Source organism: Sebastes fasciatus, chromosome 18 (genome assembly GCF_043250625.1).
Source record: "Sebastes fasciatus isolate fSebFas1 chromosome 18, fSebFas1.pri, whole genome shotgun sequence".
NCBI classification, from domain to species: Eukaryota; Metazoa; Chordata; class Actinopteri; order Perciformes; family Sebastidae; genus Sebastes; species Sebastes fasciatus.
The window spans coordinates 27,419,851-27,441,890 of record NC_133812.1 but is presented as its reverse complement, the minus strand read 5'-3'; the positions used below and the strand labels follow the sequence as shown (position 1 = coordinate 27,441,890).

General features: G+C 40.1%; 2 protein-coding genes across 7 annotated transcripts in view; both read left to right on the top strand.

Moving 5' to 3' along the window:
* The window catches only part of LOC141756077 (rho guanine nucleotide exchange factor TIAM2-like), a 52,057-nt gene extending 41,229 nt beyond the window's left edge, over positions 1–10,828 (top strand). For 3 of the 4 annotated variants that reach the window (XM_074615539.1, XM_074615541.1, XM_074615542.1), the window contains 14 exons: positions 43–132; positions 1,047–1,250; positions 2,030–2,109; positions 3,218–3,406; positions 4,075–4,143; positions 4,229–4,354; positions 4,445–4,553; positions 4,667–4,846; positions 5,405–5,523; positions 5,627–5,735; positions 5,827–5,885; positions 6,296–6,386; positions 7,121–7,202; positions 7,649–10,828. In XM_074615539.1, coding sequence (XP_074471640.1) covers positions 43–132; positions 1,047–1,250; positions 2,030–2,109; positions 3,218–3,406; positions 4,075–4,143; positions 4,229–4,354; positions 4,445–4,553; positions 4,667–4,846; positions 5,405–5,523; positions 5,627–5,735; positions 5,827–5,885; positions 6,296–6,386; positions 7,121–7,202; positions 7,649–8,201 — 2,060 coding nt within the window. In that variant the 3' untranslated portion in view covers positions 8,202–10,828. The remainder of the gene's footprint in view (positions 1–42; positions 133–1,046; positions 1,251–2,029; positions 2,110–3,217; positions 3,407–4,074; positions 4,144–4,228; positions 4,355–4,444; positions 4,554–4,666; positions 4,847–5,404; positions 5,524–5,626; positions 5,736–5,826; positions 5,886–6,295; positions 6,387–7,120; positions 7,203–7,648) is intronic. The other variant, XM_074615540.1, reaches the window with a different exon arrangement.
* Positions 10,829–16,983: 6,155 nt separating this feature from the next.
* Positions 16,984–20,492, top strand: LOC141756085 (claudin-20-like). Of its 3 annotated transcripts, XM_074615568.1 has the most exons (4): positions 16,984–17,410; positions 17,572–17,688; positions 18,512–18,549; positions 18,837–20,492. In XM_074615568.1, exon 4 carries the CDS (start codon positions 18,933–18,935, stop codon positions 19,764–19,766), a length of 834 nt encoding a protein of 277 aa, XP_074471669.1. In that variant the 5' UTR covers positions 16,984–17,410; positions 17,572–17,688; positions 18,512–18,549; positions 18,837–18,932; the 3' UTR covers positions 19,767–20,492. The 3 variants fall into 3 exon arrangements, with proteins under 3 accessions (XP_074471669.1, XP_074471667.1, XP_074471668.1); XM_074615566.1 differs by having other exon boundaries at positions 17,572–20,492; XM_074615567.1 differs by having other exon boundaries at positions 16,984–18,549.
* The last annotated feature ends 1,548 nt before the right edge of the window (positions 20,493–22,040 follow it).

Here is a 22,040-nt window from a genome sequence, read left to right as displayed (position 1 = left end):
TATATATATATTTATGTTTTGTTTTCCATGTGAATCGTGCAGGTTTTGCGGTGACGGGTCACGTGGACGGAGCGGGAAGAAGTCACGTGTACGTCAGCGAGGTCGACCCGCTGGGACTGTCGGCCGCAGAAGGTCTGAATCCCTCTGATGTTTCTGTTTAAAGGGATAAATTGGTTTATTTCACATTATCAGCTCACAATCTGCTACGGTTAATATATAATTATAGATTTTTAATATGCAAATAATGATGAATTTCTGTGGATTTGTAGCTTTTAATTCTGCTAATGTGACACCAGAGGGCAGTCACCACTCTCTTTCTCACATTTTCTGTCTGTTGCATGTAATTGAGCTTTAATTTGAAGGATGAGCGGACCAGACAGAGTCTTCCTGTCTTATATTTATTTAAATATTGTGACTTTATTTTATTTTTTTTATTTATTTATTTATTTATTGAAATAATCTGACTTTATTTATATTTACTTATTTATTTAAATATTGTGACTTTATTTATATTTATTTAATTATTTATTTAAATGATGCAACTTTATTGATATTTACTTATTTATTTAAATATTGTGACTTTATTTATATTTATTTAATTAATTATTTAAATGATGCAACTTTATATTTATTTATTTAAATAACATGACTTTATTTATACTTATTTATTTATGTAGTTATTTATTTATTTATTTAAATCAAGCGACTTTATTTACTTATATTTATATATCTATTTATTTAAATCATGCAACTTTTTATTTATTTATTTAAATGTTGTGACTTCATTTATATTTATTGTATTATTTGTTTATATAATGCGACTTTATATTTATTTATTTATTTATCTATTTATTTAAATAATGGTACTTTTTTGATATTTACTTATTTATTTAAATGTTGTGACTTTATTTATATTTATTTAATTATTTATTTAAATGACGCAACTTTGTTTATTTATTTATTTATATTTATTTGTCTTGTTATTTAAATTAGGCTACTTTATTGATATTTACTGTGTGTGTGTGTGTGTGTTTGTTTCCCATCAGGCCTCAGGGCGGGAGACGAGGTTCTGGCTGTGAACGGGGCCTTCCTGTCCGGACTGGACCTGGACCTGATGCAGAGTCTGTTCAGCCACCAGAAGCTCCAGCTGCTGCTCAGGAGAGACGAGACGCCCGACCCCGAGGAGCCCGGCGACCTCTGTCAGCCCCCGGCCCCTCCGGACCTCCAGACCTGGACCAGCACCGGTACCGGTACCACAGCTTTATAAACAGGATTTTAAAGTGTTTACAATTTAACAGCAAAAGACGAAAATATTTGATGTTATCCAAACAAAAGAGAAAGAAAATGTACTTGTTTTTCATTTTTGGGGGATTTATTTGATGTATACAGGACATAAAAGTAATGTTTCATCTTTTTTAAGGTAATTATTTGCAGTTTTAGATTCCCCGAGAAACCAGTATAAAGGAACTCCGGTTTCTCTGCAGGGCCTGAAGCCAACTGCAGCTCCCACTGGAGCATTTAGTTTGAAATGAAAGGCTTTTATTGTGAAGGGAGGTCAACGCTCAGTGCAGAGGCTTCACCCCCAGGGAATTCTGGGAAAAGTTTAAAGAAATATATTATTATTATTATTTTATTTAACCAGGGAGTCCTTTGAGATTAAAATCTCTTATTCGAGTGAGACCTGGCCAATAAATACAATAAAGTAAATTATAAAATAAATCAAATTATAAAATAAAACATTATTATAAAATAAAGCATAATTATGAAATGAAGCAAATTATAAAATAAAGTATAATTTATAAATTTAATCAAATTACAAAATTAAGCATGAATATAAAATTCAGCAAATTATAAAATATAGCATAATTATAAAATACATCATAATTATAAAATAATGCATAAATATAAAATAAAATAAATCATAAAATAAAGCAAATTATTAAAAAAATCTAATTATATAATAAAGCATATATATGAAATAAAGCAAATTATAAAATAAAGTATAATTATACTGTGTGTGACCTCACAGATTCTCCGGACGGCGTCCTGCTTCCTGTTTGTGACGAAGTTTCATCCAGACCGTGTGAGGACGGCGAGCTGCGGAGACGGGTGAGATTCACTTTATTTAGTTCAGTTTCTCCTCTTTGTCTCCTTTAATGTCTGTAGATGTATTTCTCATGTTTTATTTGTCCTGGTCCTGTCCGGTTCTAGAGATACGATTCATCCAGCTGTTTGTATTCATGGATGAAGGGCAGAAGTTCTTCTTCTTCTTCTTCTGGTGTTTTTGGCAGCTTTATGTGTGTCACCTCCTCCTCCCTCTGGACCGGAGTAGAACTGGTTTTAACATGTAGACGGGAAAAACAAGCTGCATGTTTCCTTCCACCTGCAGAAATCCTTTCCCACAATCCCCCTGTGCTCCCTGAGGCTCAGACACCTCGTGTGTCACGTGACCTGAGATCAGGCTGATAATCCGGGTTTACTCCTTCAGGAGTGTTTGTTGTGTGTAAAGTCTGAGGAGGATTAATGGCGTCCGCTCGTACGGCCGGAGAGAAACGGTAGATGTTGTTCCTCACCGGCTCCTTCTCCCGGAGGCGACCTCTGACCCCGGCCGAGGCCTCCCCGACATCCTGCTCTGCTCTTACCATGGGCGCCTTGTGCTGGGTGCTGCCGCCGGAGGAGGACGAGGAGGTGCTGGAGGAGGAGCAGGAGGAGGAGGAGGAAGAGGGAGGGGAGGTGTTCCCCGGTGGCCGTCTGGTGGAGCGGCTGGGGGACGGAGTGGCGTGCTGCCTGAGCTGCCGGCAGCCGGCCGACAACGTCGTACTGCTGGTAAACCGACAGAGTAACTAAGTACAAATACTCAAATACTCAAGTACTTGTACTTTACTTGAGTATTTCCATTTTTAAATCTAAACAGTTTCTGTGTGTGAGGGGAACTTTAACCTCCGAGACGAGTCGGCCTGTAAACGTGAAGCAGCGTCTGCGTCGGTTATTAGAAGCGGTCTGAATTCATCAGACTGTCAGCGGTTTATTAGCGGGTGGCAGCTCAGATTACGATGATGAACGACGGCTGGTTGGTTGAATGCCTCGTCCTCCGTCAGGGTCAAACTCAGAACGCCATGCTACGACGATTCTCTGTCTGTCTGAGCCGAGAGGAGCGGACTAAAGACCGGGACAGAGAGAGAGAGACTCGTCTGAACTGGTTTCATTGTGTCCTCAGAACGTGGAGCGGGTTCACGCTCTCTACCAGACCTTCCCAGAAGGCCGAGTGTCGGAGGCCGATGTTCCCAGGAACCCGTACGGCCGAGGCGCCGGCCTGCAGCCGCCGAGCCCCGCCCACCTCAGCGTGTGTCAGCGTCTACGTAAAGTCATCCAGGAACTAGTCGACACCGAGAAGTCCTACGTCAAGGTCAGTACTACTGCTGTAGTACTACTGCTGTAACACTACTGTAACACTACTACTGTAATACTACTACTGTAACACTACTGTAATACTACTACTGTAGTACTACTACTGTAATACTACTACTGTAGTACTACTACTGTAATGCTACTGCAGTAATACTACTACAACTAATATTACTGTAAAAAATACTACTGTAATACTACTGCAAATTTTACTACAACTAATACTGCTACACTAATAGTACTACAGTAATACTACCACAGTAATACTACTGCTAATCAGTGTTGGGCATTTCTTTCCTCAGTAACGAGGAGTGTAGGGATTATATTATATATTAGATTGATTTGTTCTTTGTATCAGGTCAGTTTATGTTACGATGACGTGAACGCTCGGCAGGTCAGTACACCGGTTGAACTTTGGTGAACTTCCAGGTGAATATCACCTCAGGTAGATGTGTGACGGTGAGACAGGAAGAGACCCGGTTCTACACGGGAGCAGAATCATCCACTACACCCTCAGTTTAATGTTTATACTGTAACATTACTACTACTACTACTACTACTAGAGATATTTCTATTACTATGAAAACACTATGATATTATGACTATGATCAAAGCGTTCCTGTGCCTCGTGTGAAGCTGTAGAGATAACCGTGTCCTCGTCTCCGTCAGGATCTGGTCTGTCTGTTTGACGTCTACCTGACGCCGCTGCAGGAGGAGACCTTCCTCAGTAAAGAAGAGGTACGAATACACACAAACACCCGTTGAACCGCTGAGGCGTTCAGGTTGTTGCCGGTGTCTCTGACCGCAGCGTCTCTCCCCTCAGATGGAGGCGTTGTTCGGCAGCCTGCCGGAGATGTTGGACTTCCAGAGAGTTTTCCTCCAGACGCTGGAGGAGAGAATCGCCTCCTGTCCCAACTTCAGCCACCTGGAAACACCTGGACAGTTCAAGGTAGAGAAGCAGCAGCAGCTACTTCACACCGTTTCAGGGGATTTTAATAGGACGGATCTTTAAAACAACTTCTGTGTCTTTGCTCATAAGAAACTGCTCTTCTCGTTGGGAGGATCTTTTCTCTACTACGCCGACCACTTCAAGCACTACAGCGGCTTCTGTGCCAACCACATCAAAGTCCAGAAGGTCCTGGAGAGAGGTGAGTTCACCTGTCACGCTGCACAACAACAAAACGTTACAGTCTTTATTTATCTGTTAGTTTTGAGAGGGATGAACGTCAGATGTCGGTCTGATAAATCTCCACGTTCACAGCGAAGACAGACGGAGCCTTCAAGCAGTTCCTGGAGACGAGGAATCCGACCAATCAGCACTCGTCGTCTCTGGAGTCGTACCTGATCAAACCGGTTCAGAGAGTCCTGAAGTATCCACTGCTGCTGAGAGAGCTGGTGTCTCTGACCGACCCCGAGAGCCCCGAACACACACACCTGACAGGTATAACACACACACACCTGACAGGTACACACACACACACCTGACAGGTAGACAACACACACACACACCTGACAGGTACAACACACCTGACAGACACAACACACCTGACAGGTATTACACACACACACCTGACAGGTATTACACACCTGACAGGTATTACACACCTGACAGGTATTACACACCTGACAGACATAACACACCTGACAGGTACACACACACACACACACACACCTGACAGGTAGACAACACACACACACACCTGACAGGTATTACACACCTGACAGGTACACACACACACACCTGACAGGTACACACACACCTGACAGGTACAACACACCTGACAGGTACACAACACACTTGACAGGTATAACACACTCACCTGACAGGTATTACACACCTAACAGGTACACAACACACACCTGATAGGTACAACACACCTGACCGATAGCTGTAATGATCTCTGCAGCCTGTAGAGGTCACTGTATATAAATACCTTTAGTTATTCATATTAACGTGTGTGTCTCCCCGCTAACTGTACTTCCTCTGCCGTCCACACAGAGGCGCTGAGAGCGATGGAGAAGGTGGCGACTCACATCAACGAGATGCAGAAGATCTACGAGGACTACGGCTGCGTGTTCGACCAGCTGGCTGCGGAGCACAGCGCACCTGACAAACAGGTACGAACGCGTCATCACACGCCGACGGAACGACCACCAAGACCGCCAGGCTGTTCTCTGTCGGTCTCTCTCTACATTTTAATCATTTATTTACCGCCCACAGGTGACGGAGATCTCGATGGGGGAGTTTCTGGTCCACTCGTCGGTGGTCTGGTTGAACCCGCTGCCCAGTCTGGGCCGACTGAGGAAGGAACCGGAGCTCACGCTGTTCGGTGGGAACTCGCTCTGATCAGCGTTCACCGTGTGACGAGGAGATAAGAGAGAGTGTTGTGTTTTAACTTTGACTTCTTGTTTTGTCCTCAGTGTTCAAACGGGCCGTCATCCTGGTTTACCGTGAGAACAGCAAGCTGAAGAAGAGGATGGTGAGTCTCCTTCTACTCTTCTGGTTGTTTCTCCACGAGTAGATACGAGTCTAAAAATCAAACTGAAACTGTAGAAGCGAGGAGGGCGGAAATAAATCCAGAATCCAGATGCAAGCAGTTTATAAAACCCCGTCTGGTGCGTTCAGGTACACTCTGACAGAGATTTAAGATTCGACTGCTGAACAGTAAATATGAAGTCTGAGTTGTTCGTTGTTTGATTTATGCGATAATATCAACGCTTTTCATCAGCAGACCACCAGTTCTCAGATATCGTAGTGTTCCTGAATGCATCACCGCTCACACCTGCAGCACCACATGATGACGCTTCACTTTACCTGCAGCAACTTTCATGTAAATTGAAAAAAAAAAGATCTATTCATAAATAATAAAGTTTGTTGTGTGTTGGACAGACCGCCTCTCGCTCAGCTGATCTGGACCCCTTCAGGTTCCGCTGGTTAATCCCAGTGTCGGCGGTTCAGGTCAGACCGGCCAACATCACAGGTCAGTGACCAATCACAAGCACTCAGTGTCATAGATCCATCTGTATGTGAGTGTTCAGCACTCACAGATATACCAATACCTGTAAAAAATATGATTGTTCTAAAATAAAATGTTTTTTTTCTTGTAAAATGTTCCGATGTTTTGGCCTCTTAAAAATGTGACTTTATTCTCATAACATTACAACATTTTCTTCAAAATATTTAGACTTTATATTTGAAAAATCAGATTTTCTTTTTTCCTCACCGTGGCTCTAATAATAATAAACTACATTTACACAAATACTGTACGTTTTTGCAGGACTTTATTTGAGTATATATATTTTTAACTGCAATACATTTATTAAATAACTTAAATTACTTTGCCAGTTCAGATTAATAATACAAAATCTAATCAAATAAATTATGATGCATTACTGTTGGCGAAGATTAAATGAGATAAGGGGGAATTTCACAAACTACCCAGCAGTTTATAAAGTCATTAAAAGTAGCTCCACCTTTACCAGCTGCAACATTAAAGTGATGAACACATTAATAATTCTAATACGATAATATAATATAGATTATTCTGCATGATGAGTACTTTTAGTACTTTAAGTATATTTTAATCCTTTTGTACTTTTACTTTACTTAATACTTAGTAAATGCAGGACTTTTACTTGTAACAGGATGTTTACTTTGTGGTATTAGTACTTTTACTGCAGTTAAACATGTGAGTACTTGTTCTTGTGTCTTCAGAGAACCAGTGTGTGTGGGAGCTGGTTCACAGCAGGTCGGAGGTGGAGGGACGACCAGAGACGGTGTTTCAGCTCTGCAGCAGGTAAAAACGTATTAATATTCATAATCAATCAGTTTGATCACAGCAAGAAGAATCATAGTAATGTGTGGTGTAGTATTTGATAATGGCGTCCCGCTGCAGAACTGCAGAGCTCCAGACTCCGGTGCTTTGATGCATCTCCATCATGGCTGAGCATTGCTTATATACCATTAGTATATTAGTGTGCTATTTTGATTCATTGAGCTAGGTGGCTCTCCACGCTTCCCATTCAATGTCTATGTAGGCAGCCGTGCAATGCATTCTGGTAGCGCGGCGACGCGATTCGAGAGACGAGGCGTCGCTCGCTCCTCATTTGCATAACGTTGAGGTCTAGGCTACTGTATGCAAAACACGGGCGTCCGACGCGACTCGCCCTCTCTGAGAACTCCAGAGAAACTTCTAAACTAAACTTTGGCGATCCGATCACGTCTGTGTTGTTTGTGTTTCAGTGGTTTGGAGACGAAGGCCAGCGTGCTCCGAGCTCTGCGCTCCCTCCTCAGAGACCGAGCGCCCGCCGGCTCCCTGAGGAGGACCCGGCTGTCGACGGCAGAGAGGAGCAGCTCCTGGAGGAGGAGGCAGCAGAGGTGTCGCTCCGACGGCCAGAGGACGACTCACCGTCAGCCGGAGGAGAGCCGCCGACCCGACGGCAGGTTCGTCCTGGGAGAAACCTGCTCGGAGCCCCTGCTGCCCAGCCGCGCCGCCTCCGACCCGGCGGGGAAGAGGACCAGACTGTGCTCCCTGACCAGCGAGCTGGAGGCTCAGCTGCAGAGGCTGAACTTCACCGAGGACGAGGCGGAGCAGCAGCAGCAGCAGCGAGGAGGAGCGACGGCGTCCCAGAGCGGCGAGGAGAAGAGGCGAAGCTCCAGTCTGCGAGGAGAAGTGCTGGACCTGCTGGAGAGAGACTTCAGTGTTCAGAGCATGACCTCCATCATTAATGAAGACTGTTTCTACGACAGCGTGCTGGCGATGCAGACTGCTGCTGTTCCCACGCTACAGGGCTAACGTGCTAACGTGCTAACATGGAGCTACAAGACTGCTGCAACCCGGGAGAGTCAAACTAAACTCCAGATACCTTTCATCAGACCTGAGCAGTGCTTCTTACGTCTGTCCTCCGTTACCAGGAAGTCATCACGCTGAAGGATTCACACAGACGCTAAAACACTGCTGACTGAACAAACTTTCATCTCTACAAGATCACAGACGTCTGGAAAAAAACTCATCAAAACAACTTGGGATGTAACGACGACAACAACGCCTACCTCTGGAAACTAATTTCATTTCTCCAGAAGAAGAAGTCCAACCAGCGGACATATTTGATCAAGCAACGTCATCAATTTCAGAAGTATTTTTCAAGCATTTCATAGTTTTCTTAAAACGATTTTTCTAGAAAATTTCTCTGAAATAACTCGCCACACGTCGCAGATTAATTTAACAGTGAAAATCGACTGGAGCCGTTAAAAACAACCAGAGAAGAAACTCAGCAACGTTATTAGAGCCACTGTGAGGGAAAACTAATTAAAAGAATAAAGTCAAAATAGTTTGAGAAAAAAATTCCTAATGTTACAAGAATACAAACGTAGTTTTGATGGAAAAGTTATAATATTACAGGAATAAAATTATCATTTTTACAAAACAAAACAGTTGAAATATTTTAAGAAAAAGTTAATTTCATGAGAAAATATTTAATACAGTAACAGATGAGCTCCGTCTTTCATAAAAACAACAAAAAATATTGTTTATTTTTGAAATATCACGACCCTTTCTTGTAAAATTGTGACTTTTATTCCCAAAAACCCTTTTCTCTGAGAGTCAAAACTTTTTTGTAAAATCATGACTTTTTCACATAAAATTATTATTATTATTAATACATCTTGAAATATCAAAACTTATTTTTCTCCTAAAGTTACGACTTGATTCTTTAAATCAAACAAGTATCTTTTTTATCCTAAAATTACAACCTTATTCCCATAAAATTATTATTTTTCCTCGTAAAATATTAAAATGTTTGGTGTGCTTGAATTACTTTATTCCCACAACATTACAAGTTGTTTTGGGGTTGTTGTATATGACTATTCTCGAAAAAATAATATACATTTTCTTGTAAAATGTTACGTTTTTTTGGTCTCTTAAAAGTGACTTTATTGTCATAACATGACAACATTTTCTTCAGAATATTTATACTTTATCCTTGAAAAGTCAGATTTGTTTTCCTCTCAGTAGCTCTAATAATAATAATAATAATAATAACAACAATAAACTCCACCATCTTTCAAGGCGAAAGCTTCATCGTTCAGGAGTAAACCGATCAAACCCAGCAGATGTGCTGCATCCGCCAACAGGGCTAATAAACAGATGCTATGCCGCTGGTCCGACGGCCCGTTGTCCCGAAAACAAAATCACAATTTAGTTTATTTAACTTCGTTCACAGAAGTTAAATATCAGCCGAAGTCATACGATATGATTTACGTCAGACTGATGGGCTTTTGGTCTAATAGAACATTTTTCGAACTATTGGGCCTTTGGACCAATGGGCAGTCCCCAATAAACAAACTACAAACCTCCAAAACACTTTGAGACGAACAGGTGCCATGCCACTGGTCCGGCGGCCCGTTTATCTAACTTCGTTCACAGAAGTTAAATATCAGCTGAAATAAAAAGTCTTCTTTTAGGAGTCATACAAAGCCGTACGACATGATTTACGTTTTGATTTATACGTTATCTGTTAAATTGAGCAATGCGTTAATGGAGTCTGCCTGGAAGTCACTGAACTCCGACTCCAGAGTTGGTTTGTTTTTGGGATAACGGGCCGTCAAACTAATGGCCTTTTGGTCCAACAGGACATTTTTCATACTAGTACTTCAGGAAATATGGAACCATTTTTTTAACTTCTTCAAGAACACCAAAGAGGATTCATTGAGATTTAATGATGAAGAACGACGAAGGAATCTTTTTGATTCTTATCTGAAGAAAACAGTTGCCGGGAACCTTCTTTGTATTTTTGAAATCACACATCAGTGGATTTAACAGTTTAACAGGACCAAAGACTCAACAACTACGAGTGACCTCAACAACTTCAAAACACAAACATCTGGAGCTCAGTTATTTTTTCAACACGACTACATTTCCTGCATTTTGGATTTCAGGAAACTCTCCGTCTGATTGATCTCTGAAAATGTTTTTATTTTACATTTTCATCCCGTATCTCTCGTCAAAAAACAGACGAATGTTGGACTCTCTAGTTTTCAGTATTTTGTTGCACTCAGGTGCCTGAACGCGTCATTATTTTTTTAGCGTTGATGTTCACGTTGTAAATGTTTTTCTTGTACAGTTTATTTCTCAGTCGTAGTTTTCTGTTTAACAGATATGTTCTTGACAAAAGCAGTTCGGAGTGAAATGCCTGGAGCTGCTGGATCAAATCGAAGCCTTTGACTTATTGTATTTATACATTTTGTTTTTGTGACTGAAACTCTACGAAGAAGCTAGTGTTACGTTTTAAAAAAAACTTAACTCGAGTTATTTTTTATTAACTGTTTAAAGTATTTTGGTAATTTATTTTCTTAAATATTTGTGTACATCTTTTTAAACGACTTGATGCTGTTGAAGTCCAATAAATGAGTATTTAATAAGTATTTAATTAATTGTTTTCAGACATGGTTAGCCTAGCTTAGCAAAAAGACTGGAATCAGAGGGAAACAGCTAGCATGGCGAAGTCAATTTTGATCTCGCATTATTCGCAGTTCTGTTATTTCCCTGCTCTCTGTAAGTTTATAAAAACAGATTCATGAAGCTAGTTATTCTCACGGGGTTTAAACATTTCATTGCAACCACTCGCGTCTTTTCGTTGCCTTTTGGAAGCAATTCAGATGGAGTTGCCATTCAAGCCAGTGTGGCCCGTTAATGTAGATACAATGTAGATTTCGAGAGGTGAAATCCAACATGGGACCTTATTTCAGAAAAAATATTAAGGTAGTAAACAACGAGAGTCAAATAATGTTTTGATCCTGTTTGAACTGCACCATGAATCACACATATGATGATTATCAATTTAAAAGATCATTTTGCAGGTCAAAAAAGTCTCAGTTTGGAAGAGCGTTGGAAGTTATAAAGAGCTGTCACAGCCGGACGCAACAATGCTCAAACCAAAGCACCTATTTTCCAGGTGTAGTGATGCGCAGTGTAACTGGAGTTGCGGTCGTGCGTTGCGATGGGCTCAGTTTTGGCGAGTACAGACCAGGTTTTACTGCGCGATGATGGCGCGTGACCCAGACTCTTTCAATAGGCATATGGCTATTGGCTTCCTGTCGCCAAATTGGTGGTTCTTAATTTAATTTAACTTTATTATTATAGTTTTTAGTATCCAATGGTTAATTCCTGCAGTGTGGACCTGTGTCTAGTCCTTCTAGCAGCAACAGCAATCACTAAAACACTGTTGACGTGCTTTTGTACGCTGACCGGCTGGTCTCACACAGCCAGCAGCTCCTCACAGCTCCCAAAACATTGGCGCTAATTTCCAAATTTATTTGGTTCAACTGATCACATATTGGAAAAGTAAATGGTTACTTTAAATTAAAATACCAGTTTTCTTAATGCTTAATAACAGCCTTTTGGCAAAGGATGATAACCATGGATGTATTAACACTGGCGATGGGCGACGCTAAGCTGAATAATTGCACTTCTGCTCTAAACGGAAGTGAGAACACAACATGACGCAATGCAGAAGCACCCTGGTTCAGGTAGAGAATAAGGTGAATAAACTGTGTGTGTGTGTGTGTGTGTGTGTGTGCGTGTGTTCTTGTGCCTGTGTGTGTTCTTGTGTGTGCGTGTTTGTGTGTTCTTGTGTGTGTTCTTGTGTGTGTGTGTGTGTGTGTGTTCTCGTGCAGCTACCTTTGTGAGGACCGACCTGAGTTTTAGACTTTCAGAGTGAGGACATTTGGCCGGTCCTCTCTTTGGGACGGACCTTCAAAGGCCTGTTTGAGGGTTCAAACTTGGTTTTAAGGTCCAGGTTAGAATTCGGTTTAGGTTAGTGTGTGTGCGTGTTCGTGTGTGTGCGTGTGCGTGTGTGTGCGTGTGTGTGTGTGTGTGTGTGTGTGTGTGTTCTTGTGCAGCTACCTTTGTGAGGACCGACCTGAGTTTTAGACTTTCAGAGTGAGGACATTTGGCCGGTCCTCTCTTTGGGACGGACCTTCAAAGGCCTGTTTGAGGGTTCAAACTTGGTTTTAAGGTCCAGGTTAGAATTAGGTTTAGGTTAGTGTTAGTGTAAGGGTTGGGGTTAGGCATTTAGTTGGTTAAGGTTAGGGTAAAGGGGCTAGGGAATGCATTATGTCAATGAGTGTCCTCACAAAGATAGAAGTACACGGCTGTGTGTGTGTGTGTGTGTGTGTGTGTGTGTGTGTGTGTGTGTGTGTGTGTGTGTGTGTGTGTGATCACAGTAACTGCAGGATGATGAGCCCGTCACATCTGTCAGCTGGTAAGTTTCTATAGTTTTTTTTTTATTAAAGGACAAGTTCACATTTTTATCAAATCTGTCTTAAACAACTCACATGTCCATATTCTACAGTGAGAGAGTGCATAATCATTTTTCCTGTCTATACGGACTGTGAAGTGATCCTGTCTTAATCCAATAGCCAGCTATGTGATTGGCTGTTGACTAAATGGTCGACCAATCGACCCTTTTCTGTGTCGATGTCATGATGAGGTCACGGTGTTAGCTGGAGGCAAAACAAAGGAAAGACTGGAGGCTAACACTAGCAGTGGGCTAAAGCTACACATCTAAAATGTCATCTTGCTGTGTTGTTGGGTGCCAGAATCCAGATATCACAGACATCTGAGATGACAAACTGCTATTCGAGGCTCTAGCGAGCTACAATATCAGAGAAACGTTTCAGAGATGGAGACTACATGTTGCTAATATTTAGCCAAATGGCTCACGGCTGCTATTAGCAGAAGACTAAACTATTAGCAACCCTTTCTCTCCGTCTCTGAAACGCTTCACCGATATTGTACGACTCTCTTTCTGACTGACTTTACTGAAGGATAGTTAACTATAGAAATCCAAAGATTTATACGGAGTCGGCTAATCTGAAGGTATCTCACAGATAACACAAAATAAAACCACATTAAATCAAAGGGCACCAGACTAACGGCATGAAGGTGATAATATGCTAAATCAAGAGCAATAATTATCATTAATATATTTTCCCCTTTATGACACCTCCTCCTACACTATATATAGTATATAATATATAATATCAAGCTGTAAAATGAACAAATCAATAATAAATCGCACCAGAAGACGACGATAACGAAACCTGAAAATGTGAATCTACACACCACCGGGATGTAAGCAGTGTGTGTGTGTTCAGCCGAGATAAAGCAGTTCATTTATATTCCTGTCTGTGTGCTGATTGATGGTTGATGGAGCCTCGGGTGTGTGTGTGTGTGTGTGTGTGTGTGTGTGTGTGTGTGTGTGTGTGTGTGTGTGTGTGTGTGTGTGTGTGTGTGTGTGTGTGTGTGTGTGTGTGTGTGTGTGTGTGTGTGTGTGTTTCTGCCAGATGGTTTGATTCGGCTCCAGACTATTATCACTGTGAATGAGGGGGGTCAGAGGTCAAACTGTTCGCTTTAATGTGAAGCTAATTTCATCCATATTGAATGAAAGCAGTCAGTGTTGATAAATGTGGAGGAATGACTTCTTCTTTTTCATGTGTAAATTTGTAAATTCAAACAAAACATCATGTTTTTCTTCTTCTCTTTAACATTTAATTTATACGACTGGAAATCCCTTTAAATTAAAACAAAAACCACCTCCTCTGTGTTATTTTACATCATAATTAATAGAAATGTGAAGCAACAACATCCACCCACATACAGTCAGCTGATTTATCACATTTGAACAATCACTTTTTGTTTTATTGTATTAATTAAATGTTTAAATAATCCAATTTCAAACAGATGTGATTATTATTATTAACAAAAGAAATAACCCCCAAAAAATTAAATTAAACAAAAAACTAAAATGAAGTCTCAAAAACACAAACAAAACCTTTAAAATTAAACAAAAAGAAAACAACAAAACATTTTAAATAATGTAAAAAAACTAACCAAGAATTAAAGATTAAACAAAAACAATCAAAAAATTCAAAAGAAAAACAAAACATTAAAAGTCTAACAAAAATGAACAAGACATTAATGATTAAACAAAAAAAGAACAAAAACTTTAAATGAAACAAAAACATATTTAAAAAAAAAAGAATGACAGAAAAAAAATAACAAAGAATTAAAGATAAACCAAAGAATTACATTTAAATAAAATTAAACAAATAAAATAACATATATAAATAAACAAAAGTAAAAAAATGTTAAAGTCTAACAACAAAAAAGACTAATAAAAAAAAAATGAAAATGACACAGAAAAGCCTTACAAAGAATTAAAGATTAAGCAAACCAAAAAGAAAGGAAGAAATATTAACAAAAGGAAATTACCAAAAATATTAAAAATTTAAATCTGCACCAAAACAACCTCCCACCAAATGTCATTAAATAAACAGGAGAATAGAACAAAGAGACGGAGCCGCTGTAAAACAAAAGAAATGCTGAAATAAAAGACACATAATAAATCTTAAAGCCACATGGTGATAAATATATAAATAAATATATAAATGTTCCCAGTTTGTCCTCTGCAGCAGCAGGACGCTGGTTTCCATTCAGGCCTTCAGGCGTCGACTCAAACCTCCAGAGTCTGGTTCTAATAGACCGACACCGCGTTTCACATCAGTGAACAGCAGCAGCTGGATATTAATACAAACTGTTCAGTATGTGGGACAAACGTCACTGCAGCGCCAATATGAGTTATTATACGGCAGACTTAAAGGAACATACCAGCGCTTTTATACGTCATCTCTATCCGTCCCTGCAGATTACTGCTGAAAATATCAGTTGATTAATCAGGATCAGGATTAATACGTTTTTATAATTCATTGTTCTTTTAAATCAATTATCAAGCATCAAAGAGCTTCTCAAATATCAGGAACCTAATGACACGTAATGGGCATTTTTCTTTATTTTCTGACAATTTATAGACAATCATTAATTATCAAAAACTAATCAACAGAATAGATGATCATGAAAGTAAATGTTTTTCCAAACTTTCTAAATCCTTCAGCTTTTACATCGATTGCATCCATCAAAGACCAGATTTATCCACCTGTATTATATTTAATTTATTTTTTCAAAGAGACATATATTATTGTAACACGACACAAACGGAAATTAAAACTGAATTAAAAAAAATCAAAATTAAACAAAAAACAAAGTCTGACAAAAGAAATTAAGATTAAACCAACAAAACTTTTAAATTATACAAAAAATATAACAAATCATTTTAATGAATTGAAGATTAAAATTTTTTAAATAATCCAATGTCAAACAGATATTATACTATTAACAACACTCCTAACACAAATTAATAGTGAAATAAAAAGAAACAAACATTTTTTATTAAACACAAATTTTTAATTAAAAGTCTGACAAAAAAAACAAAGCACTAACAAAGTCTTTAAAAAAAAAAAACACGAAAAATGACAATTAAAGATTAAACAAGAACAAACAAAACATTTAAAAAAGAAAAACAAACAATTTAAGTCGAAAATGAAGACTTATTTTTATTGTATATTATACTGTTGGCCTTGGTATGGAGTCAGAAGTGTGCCACCAGAAAAATGACATTTAACAATGAGCAATTAATAAACTTATACATTTAAAAAACATAAATAATGTGTTCAATATAACTTAAAATAACAGCTGTGCCATCGGAGCTCCTGATGCTGCTCTGTGGGTTCAATAAAGCGACTTTTAAATGCTAATTTAATTAATCAATTTACAATTGTTCCTTTCAGAGAATCAATTTATTAACTGATAAGAATCAAACACTGAAAAGGTCTGTAATTACTCTGCTGGTGGTTTTTATGTGTGGGTATTGAACCCCTTATTTCTTTATCTCAAGGTTCCCAACCTGAGGTTTAAGACCCCCCATGGGGACCTGAGATAAAAGTAAGAAGTCAAAAGATTATTAGTTTTTATGACTGTTCATTAAATGTTGATTTAACGTCTTCGGGCCTTAAAAAATCCTACAGATTAACAACACTACTAACATACAAAATTAACAACAAAAAAACAACAATTAATAGTGAATAAAAATCAAACCCCCAGAAATTTAGAATTATTTTTTTAATTAAACAAAAAGAAAACAAAATTTAATTGACACAAAAATACCTAACCAAGAATGAATGATTAAAAAAAACAACACATGTAAAGTCTAAAAAAAATGAGATACAAAAAAAGAACAAAAACTTTAAAATTAAATATATATATATATACATATAAAAGAAATAATCATACAAAAATAACAATTACATATTAAACAAAACAATTACTTTTTTTTTAAATTAAAAAAATACATTTTTAAAAATAACCAAGAATTAAAGATTAAACAAAAAAAAACATACACATTAAAAGTCTAAGAAAAATTAATAAGACATTAAAGATATATATTATATTATACATTATTAGTTTTTATAGCCCTGTGATGGACTGGCGACCTGTCCAGGGTGTACCCCGCCTTCGCCCAATGTCGGCTGGGATCGGCTCCAGCCCCCCCCGCGACCCCTAACGGGATAAGCGGTTGCAGATGGATGGATGGATAGTTTTTATATATATTCATAAATGAACGACACAAAAAAACTAACAAATAATTACAGATTAAACAAAACAATTAAATTTTTTTAATTAAATAAACAAAAAAATAAACAAAAGTAAACATCTTTTTATTTAAAAATGACTCTGCTGGCATACTCCAGACTTTATGTCTCTGATATCTTTATGTATGGGTATATCAGGTTCCCAACCTGAGGGTCGGGACCCCCCCATGGGGACCTGAGATAAATGTAAGAAGTCAAAAGATTATTAGCTTTTATGATTTTTCCTTAAATGTTGATTTAACGTCTTCGGGCCTTTAAAATCCGACAGATATGTGTAAAATAACTTTCTTTAAACTGCTCCTATTTCTCACATGTCATGTCCTCCATGATGTATACTATATATATATATATATTAACTATATTGCTTCTCTTTAAGGGACCACGAGTCAAAACAACGTTGGGAACCACGTCTGACGACAGTACAGAACTCCATTAGGAATCTGCCACATTAAAGCTACAGTAAGTCCTGGTTTGTCCTCATCTCTCTGTATCTCCGGTGGGAAACCGAGTCGTCTTTGTTCGTTCCGAGTTACTGCATCAACACGACAACATTAATTAAGCAGTGTTGGTGGTTGAAATGACGCTCACAGGGACTTTAATGTGGTGTTTTTCCCACACAGGGAGGCTGGTTGGTGAAACTGAGAGAAGAAAACGTGTGTTTATTGTTTCCAGTTTGGTGGAAGCTGCTCGTGTCTGTGCAGGTCTGAGGCTGATAAGACCCGGACTGGAGGATTATGGTAATAACAGGCTGCCACCGGCGGACTGCTGGGTCCCATCAGCAGCCCTGACGGGTGGGTGGGCGGGCGGGCTGCGGACGCTTATCACCGTGTTGCAGTGGGCGATTCTTCACGCGGTCACATGACGGGGCGACACCTTGATTCACACTGCAGCTGGACAAAGAACAGCTCAGCGTTTTTTATCACCAAAACTGGGAGGAAAATTACGACCCGATGGTGCATGTTGATTGTTTTAAAAGCACAAATGATCCTGTCAGTCGTCTCTGACCAGCAGATAGTATCAGTAATAATCAGCTTCACGCTCAATATCCTTTTCAGGAGGTAGTACCGCATTATTCAAACGCTCGTAAAACTCTTTCCGTCACTGTTATCTCACAAAGCGAGAGCACAAAAACAAAATCTAACTGTTGTCATCCAAAGAAAAGACTCATTTTCAGGTGAACGGATGCTTTTGTGTAGTCAAAGGCGACAATGAGGACCATTTCTGCGGCATTGGCGTAGCTCTGTCGTACCCCGCCATCAACTCATCAGATAAGAACGCTGCTCTGCGGCTCCTTCGGCAGAGCCGGTGACCTTCAGGTTAGAAAACCTGGTTCCTGAACCAGACTTGGGTCTAGTTTTGTTCGGTTTCTTCCAATCAGAGCGAGCTCGCTGAGAGTAAAAAAAACCAAAAAGAAAAGGACGCCTGGTGCATCTTTTCCAGGACGCAGGATGGGATGAAACTGTATGTACAGTTGCCAAGGAGACAGCAGGCGGAGGGGTAGTTAGAGGCTGTTAACCCACACACCCTGTGTTTTCATTCTTCTCTCTGCTCCGTCCTCAGGAATCACTTCAGGAGACGCCGCCAGAGACGCAACACAGGTAGGAACCCACACTCAACTCAACGCCTCCTCAGATGTTTATCAAGAGATCAGCGTTGAATAATATAACTTTAGTTTTGTGGAGCTCAGAGAGGAGTTAAACCCAAAGGGACTGCAGCTTTAAATGGACATAATTGAGTGTCAATGATCACCACATCAGCTGCAGAGTAACTAATGCAGCGAGCTCACACATGCTGAGAGAGAAAAAAAAACGCATTTCCCATCAGCAGCCTCAGCTGTGCGTCCGTCACGCTCCCACGCTCACTTCAATTCTCCTTTTGGTTGCAGCCCGCTGGAGCCTGCGCTGAGGAATTATCTGCTGTCAGGAACCTGCCCGGGACGGGGACCGGCGCCGGACGGGGAAAGGGGGGGGTTTGCTGAGCCATGCTGTCCGCCGCCGTTCAGATCCTGGCGTTCGCCCTGGCGCTCCTGGGCGTCCTCGGCACCACCGTGGCCACTCTGCTACCCAACTGGAAGGTGAGCGTCAACGTGTGGTCCAGCATCATGACCCCCATCCAGCAGATGCAGGGGCTGTGGATGGACTGCGTCTGGTACAGCTCCGGCGTCTTCAGCTGCACCATGAAGAACTCGGTGCTGTCGCTGCCGGCGTATTTGCAGACCACGCGGGCCGCCATGGTTCTGTCGTGCATGGTGGCGTCGTTCGGGCTCTGCCTCGCCTCCCTGGGGCTCAAATGTACCCGCTGGGGGGGCAGCCACCGAGCGAAGGGGCACACGGCCATCGCCGCGGGGGGGTGCTTCGTCCTGGCCAGCTTCCTCTGCTTGGTGCCGGCGTCCTGGTACACCAACGAAGTCATCACCGCCTTCCTGACCACGGATTTGCCGGACAGCAGTAAATATCATCCCGGAGGAGCTCTGTGCGTGACGTTTATCTCCGCCGGCTTCCTCCTGGCCGGAGGGGTCATTTTTTGTTTGTCGTGTCCTGGAAAAAGAACAGGACGACCGGACTACGTTTCCTCCGCCGACCCTGACGGACTAGTGCCGTACCGAGATGACCAGCGGCGGAGGCGGGAGCTGCAGACGGAGCGCGAGCAGCCGAAAAACAGGCAAAAGAAGACGGTTCAGCTGCAGATGGACGAAGTGAAGCAGCAGAAAGCTCCTCAGGAGAAGCCGGAGCAGGACCAGAAGGTCTACTCGTCTCCCTCCAAACTCCCTCCAAAAGACATCAAGGACAGCTACAGCCTCCAGGAGTACGTTTAATCCTCACAGCTGAGCGCTGAAATGTTTTCAGCTGAGGCTCTCTGGCTCGTACTGAGGGGGGAGGTGGGCCGGGGAGGCGTGTTTGAGGGGGAATAATTACCAAATGATTGTGGATTCAGACGAATGTCTCAGAAACGAAAGCAGAGAACAGGAGAAACTGCACAGGCACCAAACACTGTAAATCCTTTAAAAACTGCCGCAGCGTTCCCGTACCAAAGGTCTGACCACAAAAAAGCTGCTGATCATTCAAAAAAAAAAATATCTGAGCTCTGCCTGAAATTGAAAAGCATCATTTAGCAGCTTTAAACAGAGTTGGCACGAAGCTTCCTGAGGCTGTGAGCAGGATTTAACAACCCAAACCAAATACAAAAAAACACATGGTAACATACCGGCATTTATTTTAAGAAAAAACAATACACATAAAAAAGTACAAAAAAACAGAGGATGTATTGTAACTTTAAAAATACAAAAAAATTACAAAAACAAACACAAGAGACCGAAGTGTTGTTGACTTATTTTGAAGTTAGTGACATGTTTTCCATGCTTACGTTAGTTTACGTACTTATTTGAAGCCCAACCATGACGCTTTTCCTAAACCTAGCTAGGTGGTTTTGTTGCCTAAAATTAACCGCAACCATTTCGCGTTAACGACATGGCGTCACCATGACACGCGGAATGTCCTTAAAATCGTCGTGCTATTTTTAGGGCTGTCAATCGATTCAAGTATTTAATTAATCGTACTTTTTTTTTTTTTTATCAAATTGTACCTTAAAGGAAGATTTGTCAAGTATTTAATCCTCTTATCAACATGGGAGTGGACAAATATGCTGCTTTATGCAAAATGTATGTATATATTTATTATTGGAAATCAATTAACACAAAACAATGACAGATATTGTCCAGAAACCCTCACAGGTACTGCATTTAGCATAAAACAATATACTCAAATCATAACATGGCAAAATGTGATTATCATAAAGTTGGCATGTCTGTAAAGGGGAGACTCGTGGGTACCCATAGAACCCATTTCAAATACAGAATCTTGAGGTCAGAGGTCAAGGGACCCCTTTGAAAATGGATATGACAGTTTTTCCTCACCAAAATTCCTCCAAACCAAAAAAGTTTGTAGCGTTATTTAACCTCCTTCACGACAAGCTAGTATGACTTCATTAGGTTTTCTAGTTTCATATGATACCAGTATCTTCACTATAGCTTTAAAACGGAGCCCGCTACAACCTAAAAATCACAAGATGCGTTAAAGAAATTAGTGGCGTTAAAACGAATTTGCATCAACGTGTTATTACTGCATATTACTGCCACTTGGATTTTAAGCTTGTAGCGGGCTCAGTTTTAAAGCTAGAGTGAAGATACTGGTATCATATGAAACTAGATAACCTGATGAATCCATCGGTACCAACCTGGTCATACTAGCTTGTAGTGAAGGAGGTTAAATAACACTCCAAACTTAAATTTTGGCGAGGAAAAACTGTCATCGCCATTTTCAAAGGGGTCCCTTGACCTCTGACCTCCACATATGTGAATGTAAATGGGTTCTATGGTTACCCACGAGACCTCCCCTTTACAGACATGCCCACTTTATGATAATCACATTTTGCCATGTTATGATTGGAGCATATTGTTTTATGCTAAATGCAGTAGCTGTGAGGGTTTCTGGACAATATCTGTCATTGTTTTGTGTTGGTAATTGATTTACAATAATAAATATATACATACATTTGCATAAAGCAGCATATTTGTCAACTCCCATGTTGATAAGAGTATTAAATACTTGATAAATATCCCTTTAAGGTACATTTTGAATTGATAAAAAATGTGCGATTGATTGTTTGAATCGATTGACAGCCCTAAAAAATCCTTTGGTAAATTTCAAACAACACATGCTCTGTAGAGGTCACTTTCATTGAAAGTACACAAATTAAAAAAGGTCGAAAAACTCATTAAAACTTATCAGTCAAAAGGAAAATAAATCACAAAAAGGAAAATATACATGTAGGAAACATATTGTGTGTAGGTCTGAGGGCTTATTCAGTACCTCTACCTAAATAATAAAGAATAGCAGTTACTCTAGGATAAAAGAAAAAAGACATTATAAAACGGAAGTAAAGTTTCTTCCTTTTTAAAAATGTTCTGTAAGACTTTTGTTACAAAATCTTGGATTATGACAAAAAAAATCAATAAAGAAACCCGACAATAGTTTGATTAGTTTTAAAGTCACGTCTGAACTCTGCATGCTCTCAGCGCGGTAGATGCTTC

Excerpts from the sequence above, each read along its gene's own strand:
- LOC141756085 (XM_074615568.1), top strand. The coding sequence starts at position 18,933 with ATGCTGTCCGCCGCCGTTCAGATCCTGGCGTTCGCCCTGGCGCTCCTG.